Below are 14478 nucleotides of genomic sequence, written 5' to 3' on the forward strand. Positions count from 1 at the left end.
GAGGTACCGTAACTGCTTTAATTTACTTCCATTATTGTTCTGGTTGCTTTGAGTGTATGAACTTTATTTTTAATAGAGACATTCATAAATGAAAATGAATGAAGAACCAAAAATGATAATAAACCTGCCGTTCATTGCGCCTCATAGTTCATGTCTTTATTCCCCACTAGAGCAGAAAATGTAATGTAATGTAGAAAGAACATTACGTATAATCTTACATTCCAGTGCTCATGTTAGTTCTCTCTCCAGTGTTCTGTATTGCTTAAAGATTTATAATCACACTCTTGATGTGACCCAAATGAGAATGGGTTCCACTTTTGAGTCTGGTTCCTCTCAAGGTTTCTTCCTCATAACATCTAAGGGAGTTTTTCATTGCCACAGTCGCCACGGCTGCTCATCAGGAATAAATGCACACCATTCACCTTAATTCTTAAAATTCTGTAAAGCTGCTTTGAGACAATGTCTGTTGTGAAAAGCACTATAGAAATATACTTGACTTGACTGAACATCTATTACATCTACATACATATATTTGAGCTTGTGCAGTTTGCTAAATATGTGGTTTGAAAGCTCTGATTAGTGCGCGCTGACCATCCGATCAAAGAACATAATAATGCTGATGTTATTGTACACCTGCTAGATGGCCTCAGGCTGCCAACTGAGAATCTGATTGGTTGACAGTCTTGAAAGTGTTCTAAACTTCAGGTTTCCTCACTGCTGATTCTGAAGGCCTCAAGGCAGATTTGGTAAAAGCTAAAAATTGACTGCCCAAGATAAAAGCTATGAAATAGTGTGAATAGACTACTGGGAATAATTTAATACATGCTCATGAAAAAAATCCAATAAAAAATAAGTCAGTGATGATGATAGTGTGAAGTAGTGTAAATAGCCTGTACATAGGTGAAAGTGAATGTTACTACTTTCAAACATACACAAATAATATATTTATTAGAAAAGTTAGTATTATGTTCCCGTGTAAAAAGTTGTTTAAAGCTGCTATAGGTCCTGAAAACAGTTCATTTTCAATAAGTTTATGATATTCAACAATAACAAGCTGCTTATGTAAGCTGATGTTAGCTACTGGAATCGATACTAGTGTAACCCAAAGAGTAAAATATATTTTTACTACATATTTATTTGTTTTGAAAATGTTATATTTCAATTTCGACCGTCTATGTAAATAAACAGCTGTTTTTTTAGCCAAACACACTGAAGAGGGCGCTAATGTAACAACATGGACCGAACTATCAGTCTAAAACACAAAGTCAACAGAAGCGTAAAACTGGAAAAACCTGGCAACCCGAAGATCTTCAAACAAACACTAGGCGGGAAATCTGTAATAAACTGCATGCAGAAGGCTGACGTGTGTGTGCGCGTGAAATAGTGATAAAACACGCAACTGCTGTGAATTACACGGAATAAACAGCAGAATAAACATGAAGCGTGGACACAGTAAGGGCTGGAAAACTCCAGCTTCAGCAGGAGGACAGGAGGAGTGTGGAGTTTGGCTGGACGCTGCTGCGTTAAGAGAAAAGAAACAGAGAGTAAGTTATGTTTCACTCTATTTTCCCCGAAAGCCTGAGTGTTATTCTCTCATATATAAACGTGTCAGACTAGATCAGAGATGCCCAGATTTATTTATTTTATTTGACTGAAAAATAATGCACTATTTTGTTTGGCAAAGTTGGATTTAGAGAAAGTGTACGACAGGGTGGAGAGAGAGGAGTTGTTGTATTGTATGAGGAAGTCAGGTGTGTCAAAGAAGTATGTGAGGGTGGTGCAGGACATGTATGAGTACAGCAGTAAAGTGTGCAGTAGGAACAACAGACTGGTTTAAGGTGAAGGTTGGACTGCATCAAGGATCAGTTCTGAGCCCTTTCCTGTTTGCAGTGGTGATGGACAGGTTGAAGAACGAGGTCAGACAGGAGTCTCCCTGGACTATGATGTTTGTGGATGATATTGTGATTTGTGGTGAGAGAAGGGAGCAGGTGGAGAAGAGCCTGGAGAGGTGGAGGTATGTGCTGGAGAGAAGAGGAATGAAAGTCAGTAGAAGTAAGACAGAATACATGTGTGTGAATAAGAGGGAGGAGTGGAGCGGTTGCAGGGAGAAGAGGTGGTGAAGGTAGAGGAGTTCAGGTACCTGGGGTCAACAGTGCAAAGTAATGGAGAGTGTGTTAGAGAAGTGAAGAAAAGAGTGCAGGCAGGGTGGAGTGGGTGGAGAAGAGTGATAGCAGGAGTGATTTGTGATAGAAGGGTATCTGCAAAAGTAAAAGGGAAAGTTTATAGGACTGTGGTGAGACCTGCGATGTTGTATGGTTTAGAGACAGTGGCATTGAGTAAAAGACAGGAGATGAAGCTGGAGGTAGCAGAGCTGTAGATGTTGAGGTTTTCGTTGGAAGTGTCGATGATGGACAGGATTTGAAATGAGTTTATTAGAGGGACAGCGCATGTAGGACTTTTTGGAGACAAGATGAGGGAGGCGAGATTGAGATGGTTTGGACATGTGCAGAAGAGGGACATGGGGTATATCGGTAGAAGAATGCTGAGGATAGTGCCACCAGGAAGGAGGAAAAGAGGAAGACCAAGGAGGAGGTTTATGGATGTGGTGAGGGAGGACATGCAGGTAGTTGGTTTGAAAGAGGAAGGGTATGGAGACAGATAGGGAGAAGCCGGAAGAAGGAGATTTTGTGGGGCAAAGTGTGGGTGCGGTGCTCTAGTGGGGAATAAAGACATGAACTATGAGGCGCAATGAACGGCAGGTTTATTATTATTTTTGGTTCTTCATTCATTTTCATTTATGAATGTCTCTATTAAAAATAAAGTTCATACACTCAAAGCAACCAGAACAATAATGGAAGTAAATTAAAGCAGTTACGGTACCTCACTACTATTTAAAAACACTTATTTTTTCAATTTTTGAACTTGATGCTATTTGATGTTATTGATGTATTTAGATCTTGATATTGCTTGTATTGTATTAAAATCTTTAGGGTTGATGGAGGACAGATGGGGCTTGAAAATCCACTCCCTTTAAAGTGTGGAATGGCAGAAAAAACACTGCATTATATTAAAATGAAAGCTGCCATTGTTCCTCTAATTTATGATAAACTTTATACTTAGTCACCAGTTTAACTAATGCACTTTTATTTTCAAAGAATAGTATAATGAGAAACAATCCAGTGGTATTGTACAATAGAGTTCAGTGCCTTACAGCTATTCAGTAGAGAATAAAGAAACATCTTCCCAACAGAAAGCAGTACGGCCGATATCGAAACTGCTGAATCCATTGGCTCGGGCCGGAGGCTACAGCATGGCAGTGGCCCTGAATTTTACTCAAACCAAGATGGAAATGCCTGCTACAAAACAAAGCACAATCTCCACGTTTTTTCTACCACAGAGTAAAAAGCATAAAGGTAAGACAAAAAAAAATTCTATATTTTATAACCTGTTTATGTGAATGCATACTGAGAGCAAAATTATCTCTTCTCAGATGCAGAAGACAGCAGCTCTATGTTGCCTTCTGGAATGTCTTCCACTCCTCTTCCTGCAGCACATACTGGGACTAAACGAAAGCGTAAGATGATCTTTGAATTGACTTCAGAATTAGAAAATGTGAGCGGCTGTTCCTCTCTAATAGATCAGCAGGGATATGATGCAGGTATTAAGAGAGCGTCAGGTGAAGTCTGTAATGAGGAGGATAAGGAGCAGCAGTTTTTACATCTGCTTTGGGGATATCAGTCAGAGGAGTGTGAGCCAGCAGGAAAGAGGAGAACTGACAATATAACAGTGGAAACGCAAAACGAGAGCAGCAAAGCCATAACTGTGGCTTGGCCTGAAGAATTCACTGAAAGTCTTCACACGGATCAGAAACACCATGAGAACCTTTGGATACGTAGGAACATTTGTACAGAGAACAGCGCCGGTTCTTCAGCTTCTCTGTCTGCAGATGATGTGTATACTCAGGAACATGTACTACAGAAGAACACTTCCAGGTCAACCACCGAGATACGAAACATGACGAAACATCTTAAGTCTTATAACGGGCCAGAGATCTTCAAGCAGAAGCATCAGTGGTCACCTGTGAAGAGAGATGATGACGAAAATAACAGACCCACATCACTGATTACTGCACGTTCACCTTTTAAGCAGAAAGTGTGTTCCAGTCCAGCCAAACATTTTTCAGATTCGAATAGGAAACTTTGTCGGACCCCTAAGAAGTCAATCAGGGAGGCTCGGGAGAATGACGAAGACTCGTACAGCACGTTGTTCACTCAGGACTCAGAAGGCTTTCGGGTGATCGCTCATCGCAGGAAACAGTCTAGATGCCCCCTGACGGACCAAACGAACTCCCGTGAGAGCAGAGAGAATATGAGCATCCCGTCTGTAAGGTTTCTGGAAACGGAGAACTCTGATCTGGAGCCGGAGATGCTTTTCACAGAGGACTCTCAGGGAAATATGGTCATTAAACATTAACCCCCAAATGTGGTGTTGGATAAAACTGAATTTTTTAGCCATTTTCAAAAATGGTGGTTGGGCCTCTGCCTTGTAGAACGCCATTAACATCTTTTACGGTTGTTTACAGACTTTTTTATTCATACAAGTATCACTAGTGAGCTTGTTGCACAGATTTTAGCTTTGCCCTGAAAATCCAGTAAAAAAGGAATATCAGTAAAACCGCTCACTACTGCAAAGTGCCATGTTTTACCTTTGGACATAACCAAATTCAAGATGCTTGAAATATTGTACTCAAGAGTTAAATGGAATAAGGATATTTTGTTTTGGTAAAATAATATCTGTTGTGATCGTTTTCGTTATTGTGTGTCGGGTTTATTGTATGTGTATACACACTATATGGACAAAAGTTTGTGGACACCTGACTATAATGTTCTCATGTGCTGTTTGTACATCTCATTCCACATTTAGTCTCCACTTGCTCTTATAACCTCCACAATTCGAGGAAGATGTTCCACTAGATTTTGGAGTGTGCTTGTGGAGATTTGTGCTCACAGTAAAGTCCGGTTCCAAATCATCTCAAAGATGTTGAATAGGGGTTGAGGTCAGAGCTCTATAGCAGGACATTTAAGACCCTCCATGGAAGCTTGCATTGTGCACAGTGGTCTCTTAGTTGAAGTGAAGGGACAAGACTATTTTACCACATCCAAAGACATCCTATACAGTTGTGTGCCTCCAGCTTTGTGCTAATAGTTTGGGGAAGAGCCATATGTGGCTGGAAAACTCGGGTGTCCCAATACTTTTGCTCATACAGTGTACATACTCTGCTGTTGATGGCCAACTAATTTCTTGACCAGCAGATGGCACTAGTACAAGTGTTTTCTAAATAAATGTGCATAAATTGAGTTGAATCTAAACTGAGTGCTTCATTTACTCATTTTATATTTTACCATTTAAGTTTAAAGTGTTGAATAAGTTACTTGACCTCCTCCAAGGGAACAGACGTGTGCGGTTTTATTGCTTAACTTGCTGAAAAAACTAACAACTCAAAGTGATTATTAAAGTGATTGAAATGTTATCATTTGTGCAAGCAGATGTTGGAAGCTGAGTATAAACACACTAATTTAGACATACTACTGACTGTTTTTTGAATAGAATCACAAATAAACCACATACTGTATTGTGGGACATTTGCTGTTTTATATGTGGATTTGTCCAAAAATTCTATAGTGGGAACAAAATAAATATATTTAACATTGAATATGTTTCAGATTAGTTAATACTAGTACACATGGTTTGACAAATGGTTAAGTACATTTTTATATATTTTTAAAGCTGAGCAGCAAACGTTCTACAAGTCACATCTAGAAGAACATTATATTTATGCTGGCGAAGTTGGTCTACAAAATGCATACAATTTTTAAACATCGTTTACGTGCATTTATGTATTGTAATTATCGACCATGTGCACTTTATCACCCTGTAATGAGGAAAACGTGGCTGGTGATATTTTCTTGAATGTAATGATCATACAGGATTTCAAATACAAGACAAAGATGGAATGGCCCCAATTAACAGACAAAAACAATATTTGTAAATAAAAAATGCTGTAAGTTAAGATTATGCATTACTTAATGCGTCTTTAAATAGCCATATTAAGAACGCCGGACTTTCCAGAACTCTCCTGTGGAAGTCGAGAGGTAAAATCAAATAATCAACATCACTTTGACACATTGACCATCAATGAGTTCAAATCCCAGACTGTTAGAGGTCCTCTGTTGTGCTTTTAATGTCAGCTGTTCAAACTTAATCAATTTGTCGGTCAAAGAAATGAACCCCAGTGAAACCTTTAAATACTGTAATTCACACACCAAGATCGAGTGTTTATAATATGCAGCCCAGATATCATCAAGAAGAGAAATTTCTGCAGTGAGCAACTGAATTTTCTTATATCCTATATTTATATTATGTATTGTTGGTTATAACATGGTTATATTGTTTAAGTGTATGATTATGATGGCACAGGCTGACTACATTATACAGAACACTATTGTATGAAACACTATGCTGACTGAAAAAAAAAAACATGTTAAATTACATATAACAAAAATGTTAAAAAAAATCAAATAAGATATAAAACAAAAAAAAAAAGTCATCCTTGAGGCACACACCAAATGCCAGATTTTCACATTCACCAAGTATTTTATATTCAGTCTTTTTTTGCATTTTTAATTTTTTTCCCCCGATTAAAATTCTGGTCTCAATTGAGTTAAAAAACATCTGATGTCTTATTAAAACTTGGTGTAAAAACTCACAGGGAAGAAAAAAAAAAAATTATTAAACATTCGCAACAGAAAGCCAAAAAAAAAAAAAGGGGGCATGACTGAGCATGAAAATCCAAAGTGCCTTAATATTTCTGAACAGATTTGGACTTTGTCTGGACAGGGGCAGATTTAATCAACTTTATAACAACATGATGTTGAAATGTGACAGAAAAAGAAATATATATTTCTCTATATAAGAAAGAATACAGCTATTATTAATTATTATTGTTACATTTGAACCTTTATATCATGATATTGGATATATTGAAGTGAACTACGTAGATTAGCTGTCACTAACTGTAATGAGCTGGCACTAACTGTAATTCAGGAATCAGACAAATGTGTCTAAAAGCTTGTACTGAGAGTGCAGAGAGAGGTACATTTAATGAGGCTACCAGCAGAGATGTGGAAATGAAAACAACTCTGTCGAATCAGCCAGTAATCTCAGATGGCTCCGTCACCAGCTTGGACCCGTCCCAAACGGTCTTAAACTGCTCCGGCACAGGAAACTCTCGCTGTTAATACAGAAAGTAGAACCGGTACTTTATTCAAAAGCTGTTTAGCCGATTCATTTCAAACATGCCAATGAAGCGAACAAGTGAAAGTGAATATAAAAGGTGTTAACTCACATAATCGTCATCTTCCTGAGGAACCAGAATGTTCATTTCTGAACTCTTGGCACTGACAATCTCACAGTTGAGAGACTCCTTACTCAGGTAGATGTGGCATCCCTCTGTCTTATTCACAGAGATAGTGGGCACTTTTCCCAACACCTAGGTGATAGACCATCACATTCTGAGACTTTTTTTTTTTACCAATGCCACCATATGACTATGTACAGTATATTCAGAATTTCATCTAGACTTCTTTGTTTTCTTCCCATTGTGTTTTTACAAACTGCAAAACATAAACCTTAATGGAAGGCACAAATATTTTATAATTTTCCCCCCAATGTTCTCCCCAACATACAGTACCAGTAAAAAAGTTGGACACACCTTCTCCATCAGTGTCTTTATTTTTTTTTTTTATTAGTATTAGTACAATAATGCTGAAGACATCTATCTATGAAAGAACCTGCATTAGATGACCTGGTCTCCACAATCACCCCATCTTAATCCAGTTGAGGTGGTTTGGGATGATTTGGGGAATCTCTGAGAACTTCTGAAGATTACTGTAAAACCATTCCAGGTGAGGATGACTGTGAGAATGCCAAGTGTGTGCAAAGAAAAAGATGGCTTCAATTTACAGAATCCAAAAACATATTCTGGTTTATTCTTATTAAACAGGTTTTTGTTTCCTACATAATTCCATAAATGTTCTTTCATAGTTTGGATGTCTTTAGTATTAATGTACAATGTTGAAAATAAAAAATATAAAGAAAAACCCCTGAAGGAGAAGGTGTGTCCAAACATCTGACTATTACTGTAGTCAAACTTAATTCCCATCCATCAGGCTGCTCTTCTATGTTGCACAGGGAAGGTGAAGGCTCCATGAAGCATGTGCAGCCAGATGATTAAAGAACATTTCGAGCTGTATAGACTAGCTGTAGTACTTTAAGTAATGATACATAAAAGTGGTGGATTCTGACCTGGAGCTGGATGTCTCTGGAGTTGATGATTTCAAAAATGCCAACCACATTCTCAAACACAAGGCCAAGCTTCTTGCAGTTGTCTACACACACACACACACACAGAGATAAATCAAAGTTGAAAGACCAGGAGTATGAGGCATTCAGGTCGACATGCAGAGAGCTGGGGTTACTGAATGGGAGTAAAGTGGAACAGAGTAATGTAAAAGGGCTTCACTCACCCACTATAATGGAGTTGACTTTGCCTTTAATTTGGAGTGTGGAGTTGTTGCAGCTAAAGACATAGACCACCTGTTTCAGCTCTGTTTCTTCTATTACCAGATCATGCACCTGTTCCTGATGCTCCTGAAAGCCAGACACACACAAACACAATCAAATCACCAACAGTAGAATTGGAAATTATCACCAGAAGCTCCAAATTAAGTACATTATTGACTAAATTAAATATTAATTAATGAGCATTGGTACCATGTACAGAAGTGAGTACACCCCTCACATTTCGGCAACCATTTTAGTATTTTCATAAAAGACGATACTGTAGAAATGAAACTTATTTTAGAGTAGCCAATGCTGTACTTGTACTGCTTGTACTGTCCTCTGAAAAGAACATACAGCCATTATTGTCTAAATAACTGGCAACAAAAACCTCTTCCACAACCTCTAATCAGCGTCCATCATTACACATTTTATGGAATCCAAAAAGCAAACTGGACTTGCCACTCTCCACTTCTTTCCCTCCAGTTCCAGGACTGGAGATCTTTTCTTAGCTGGTATAGGATTAGATGAGCTGGAAGCTTTCAAAGGAGAAGCCTGGCTTGTTCCACCTTGAGAGCGAAGATTAGTGTTCTTGTGGGTTTTCTGCTCATCACCCACATGCTTCAATCCTAAAAGACAAAACAATTCCATCAAAGGAACATTTTATTATAAAACGTTCGTTTACTAGATTTCGGAATGCAGTTTTCAGGAAAAGATCATCAGGTAAGATAAACGGCATCACGTAAGATAAATGGCAGTGTACGCTGGCAAAAGTATGTAGACACAAACTTTACACACAAATGAGGTCCTCTCCTGCACACCTTTAGTGATGGCCATTCCCTGGTTGAGCTGGGCGAACAGAGCTGAACGCTGCACAGCACTGTTGTCAGGTTTTGGACCTTCGTCTGTGAATGGAGGTGGAGGTGGAGGTGGAGGTGGAGAGCAAGGAGCAGTAGGTTCAGATATAAACATGGACGAAGGAGCTACAGGACCCTGTAAAAACACTGCAATTAGCTACTGAGAAATACTAAAGTGAATATTTTCAGAACTGGATTTTCCTAGGAATTTTATACTGCAACTTGTGTACTTAACAAAAAAATGCCTAAAAGCTTAGTAATGGATTCTAAACTTATCAGATTCTTGAAGTCATTTAAATGAGGATGGGTTCCCCTTTTGAGTCTGGTTCGTCTCAAGGTTTCTTCCTCATAACATCTAAGGGAGTTTTTCCTTGTCACAGTCCCCATGGCTGCTCATCAGGGATAAATACACAGTTCACCTTAACTGTTGATTTCTGTAAAGCTGCTTTGAGACAATGTCTGTTGTGAAAAGCGCTATAGAAATAGCTTCGACTTGACAAACTATAAACAGTAAAAACATGCGGTGAAGAGAATAGGCTTTGGCACACAATGTGAAACTGCTACACGTTGATGTGCCTGTAGGTGGCGTATAGAGCAGCACTTTGGGCGGTTACTCTGCCCTAAATGTGAAACTCTGCCCTAAATGTGAAACTCAGGCCCAGGCACTGTTACAATAATTCACAAGTAATACTACTATCACTGCTGTAGCTAAAACTAAAAAATATTTAAATAGTTAAATTGTTATATTCAATTTGCATCATATGTTTATTTCGATTTATTACAATCTATCTATATTTATTAATTTGAGTCACAATAATAATAATAGCAACAGTTATGGAGCCCTCCTGGCTCAAATACTGGTGTAATAAATAAACATGCAAGCAAGTACATGTTGGTTTCTGTGTCCATTTGTAATTTTCAATTTGTTTACAGTGGAAAAATCTATAATTCTATTATAAATCTTTATATTGTGAGTAGTCCTTTTTGTGGAGAGATTTTTAGTATTGGGGTCATCGTATCATTCTGTAGCTCTGTCTGATGTGTTTTGTGCATTTGGGAGACAAAAGGCAAAAACTTTTCTTTGATACACATACATTTATCTTCAGTATCCACTTTATCAAGGCAAATCAAGTCGAGTCAACGTGACATTTCGATCCTGATCATGAAGGTGGTGGAGCCAGAGTCAGTGATAAGAACACTGGTATGGGAATACACTTTAAATGGGAAACCAAAATGGGAATTTGCTCCATGTGAATATGTGATGCCCCTGTCAGATACTGGGGGGAAAAATCGATGAAGATTGCAACTGAAGTGTAAAAATCTGTACGGTAAATGTACATCATTTTAATATTTAAAAAGCTTGGGAAATCCCAATATGTACTTTACATATAGATACACACCACATATACAAGACAGATCTGGAAAGTCTAGAACACTTAAAGGAACTCAATAATGCTTCAGCTTTTATGTTTTGTAATAGAGGAAATATTGACTCAACACACTAAACTGTTGCCTTTAGACATTCCCTTGTTTTCTGCGTTAAACTCTAATGAGAATGAAGCATGTAATAAACTAAAAACCCGAACATAAGGAGGTTAAGAAAATCAATGGAGAATTGTTTTGAAAAGTTCATTGAATTGACATAATTCAAATGTGTACACTGGTCCCATGTGAATAAACTGAGTTAACATATTAACGCAATTTGTTTCTGTACAACAAAAATTATCTGACTTAGTATCTGGAATAAAACCTTGATTGAACCCCACACACCTGAGCTCAGGCTCAAACCCAGGACACTGGTACTGTTTGACAGCAGCTATATAATGCTACACCTGAACACTTTAATCTCCTTTATTTAATACTATAGATTTAGATACTTGTTTTCAGACTTTTTAGAGACTTTATCCTCACTAACATTTAATTTAGTATAAGCAGAGAAACCTATTTTGAAGAGAAACAATATTCCCTTGTTTTTAGTATATGAAAGCGGAAGACCAGGAACCTCGAAAAATAAATCTGGCACATTATGCATTGTGGATTAAATGTATAGACAGTAGCTTAAACAGCAAATCTGTACAAACAGATGAACGTGAAGCAGTTGGTCACTGTGTTCAATGAGGCACAATTAAGCCTTTTTCCTGTGTCAGCACAGCTGCCATTGACAGTTGCGCACAATCCCCTCTTCAACGCTTACACGCCAACAACTGCTACACACACACGTCTTTTCTTTTCCAACATAAACAAGCTCACACGCTGCCGTCACTCCAGACAGTTGTGCCGAGTTGCAGGTTCAGAATGAGTTCGCCGGTTGAACCTTAACCTATGATGCCAAAAGGGTCAACTTAAACTTTTACTTAAATGTAACAAGGTCAAAAGGTCCACCTGTACAGGTAAGAGACTGGGAGTTTATGTGCACACATTGTAGCCTGCAAACATACATTAGGATGGCAGTTTATATTATGATTGTGGTAAAGTGTTGATTATATGATAGGAGAGTTTAAATTACCCAAGGCGTATGTATGGGAACAGGTGGGTGATCTAAACACACAGTGGGCTTTTGTTGGATGTATTTCTTTGGTAAAACCCTTTCAAAGAGACTCTGAGAGCCACCTGTCTGCAGCACACACTCCATCACACTCTAACCCTTCACAGCAAGAGACAGCTGACACACACAGCTACTGCAAGTTCTCAAGTTTCCAACCACAACACACACTTATTAAACCCCCCCCCCTAAAACATGAGCACTACCCTCACATCATCTCATCACAGATGACAAACAGGAACAAAAACTCAAAAGGCCCTGTTCAGACTCAGGTATTAACATTCGACTCGGGGGATCTGATCGCACTCAGTCAGCTGAGAAGGATAGCTGTTCATCCATGGTGTTTTCATGTGCCACAAATTCGTCTCCACTGACCACTCGTGATGGCATTTCGTCCGTAGCATGGTTGCCCAATCTGCCAAAAGGAACCATGGTGTCTCTTAAAAACAGATGTGGCAATACAGCCAATTCCAAAACTCAATATATTTAGATGTCAGATGACATTTTCTAAACCTTTCTAAACCCCCACATTCTTCTAGCATATTCTGTGCAGAGCTCGTGCTTCCCATCTATTCAAAAATAGTAAATCACATATATGAATCACATATATAACATTTCCAACCAGAAACTAGGAAAGTAAAAACAGAAATATATATATACACAGACATATATACATACACACACACACACACACACACACACACACACACACACACACACACACACACACACACACACACAGTGAGGAAAATAAGTATTTGAACACCCTGCTATTTTGGAAGTTCTCCCACTTAGAAATCATGGAGGGGGTCTGAAATGGTCATCGTAGGTGCATGTCCACTGTGAGAGACTGTATCCAGAAATCACAATATATGATTTTTAAACTATTTATTTGTATGATACAGCTGCAAATAAGTATTTGAACACCTGTCTGTCAGCTAGAATTCTGACCCTCAAAGACCTGTTAGTCTGCCTTTAAAATGTCCACCTACACTACATTTATTTTCCTAAATTAGATGCACCTGTTTGAGGTCGTTAGCTGCATAAAGACACCTGTCCACCCCATACAATCAGTAAGAATCCAACTACTAACATGGCCAAGACCAAAGAGCTGTCCAAAGACACTAGAGACAAAATTGTACACCTCCACAAGGCTGGAAAGGGCTACAGTGAAATTGCCAAGCAGCTTGGTGAAAAAAGGTCCACTGTTGGAGCAATCATTAGAAAATGGAAGAAGCTAAACATGACTGTCAATCTCCCTCGGACTGGGACTCCATGCAAGATCTCACCTCGTGGGGTCTCAATGATCCTAAGGAAGGTGAGAAATCAGCCCAGAACTACATGGGAGGAGCTGGTCAATGACCTGAAAAGAGCTGGGACCACCGTTTCCAAGGTTACTGTTGGTAATACACTAAGACGTCATGGTTTGAAATCATGCATGGCACGGAAGGTTCCCCTGCTTAAACCAGCACATGTCCAGGCACGTCTTAAGTTTGCCAATGACCATTTGGATGATCCATAGGAGTCATGGGAGAAAGTCATGTGGTCAGATGAGACCAAAATAGAACTTTTGGGTCATAATTCCACTAAAAGTGTTTGGAGGAAGAAGAATGATGAGTACCATCCCAAGAACACCATCCCTACTGTGAAAGATGGGGGTGGTAGCATCATGCTTTGGGGGTGTTTTTCTGCACATGGGACAGGGCGACTGCACTGTATTAAGGAGAGGATGACCGGGGCCATGTATTGCGAGATTTTGGGAATCAACCTCCTTCCCTCAGTTAGAGCATTGAAGATGGGTCGAGGCTGGGTCTTCCAACATGACAATGACCCGAAGCACACAGCCAGGATAACCAAGGAGTGGCTCAGTAAGAAGCATATCAAGGTTCTGGCGTGGCCTAGCCAGTCTCCAGACCTAAACCCAATAGAGAATCTTTGGAGGGAGCTCAAACTCCGTGTTTCTCAGCGACAGGCCAGAAACCTGACTGATCTAGAGAAGATCTGTGTGGAGGAGTGGGCCAAAATCCCTCCTGCAGTGTGTGCAAACCTGGTGAAAAACTACAGGAAACATTTGACCTCTGTAATTGCAAACAAAGGCTACTGTACCAAATATTAACATTGACTTTCTCAGGTGTTCAAATACTTATTTGCAGCTGTATCATACAAATAAATAGTTAAAAAAAAATCATACATTGTGATTTCTGGATTTTTTTTCATAGTGGACATGCACCTACGATGACAATTTCAGACCCCTCCATGATTTCTAAGTGGGAGAACTTGCAAAATAGCAGGGTGTTCAAATACTTATTTTCCTCACTATATATATATATATATATATATATATATATATATATATATATATATATATATATATATATATATATATATATATATATATGAAAAAAGGGAGACCATGTCTCTTTATTGTACATATAAATTTTGTGCCTCTGGAATGATATG

The 14478-nt window shown here is 38.7% G+C and overlaps 2 protein-coding genes across 2 annotated transcripts in view; one reads left to right on the plus strand and one right to left on the minus strand.

Moving 5' to 3' along the window:
* Nucleotides 1-1305: 1305 nt before the first annotated feature.
* On the plus strand, nucleotides 1306-6749 carry aunip (aurora kinase A and ninein interacting protein). Its single transcript, XM_083524081.1, has 3 exons — nucleotides 1306-1544; nucleotides 3251-3413; nucleotides 3491-6749. Exons 1-3 carry the CDS (start codon nucleotides 1437-1439, stop codon nucleotides 4471-4473), a joined length of 1254 nt encoding a protein of 417 aa, XP_083380207.1. The 5' UTR covers nucleotides 1306-1436; the 3' UTR covers nucleotides 4474-6749.
* Nucleotides 6750-7116: 367 nt separating this feature from the next.
* The window catches only part of LOC310716621 (adenylyl cyclase-associated protein 2-like), a 37154-nt gene continuing 29792 nt past the window's right edge, over nucleotides 7117-14478 (minus strand). The window contains exons 13-18 of the mRNA XM_083523904.1: nucleotides 9441-9612; nucleotides 9082-9248; nucleotides 8586-8709; nucleotides 8365-8447; nucleotides 7406-7549; nucleotides 7117-7291 (exon numbers count right to left, since the gene is read on the minus strand). Coding sequence (XP_083380030.1) covers nucleotides 7208-7291; nucleotides 7406-7549; nucleotides 8365-8447; nucleotides 8586-8709; nucleotides 9082-9248; nucleotides 9441-9612 — 774 coding nt within the window. The 3' untranslated portion in view covers nucleotides 7117-7207. The remainder of the gene's footprint in view (nucleotides 7292-7405; nucleotides 7550-8364; nucleotides 8448-8585; nucleotides 8710-9081; nucleotides 9249-9440; nucleotides 9613-14478) is intronic.

This window comes from Silurus aristotelis (genome assembly GCF_946808225.1).
Source record: "Silurus aristotelis genome assembly, chromosome: 21".
In the NCBI taxonomy this organism is placed as follows: domain Eukaryota; kingdom Metazoa; phylum Chordata; class Actinopteri; order Siluriformes; family Siluridae; genus Silurus; species Silurus aristotelis.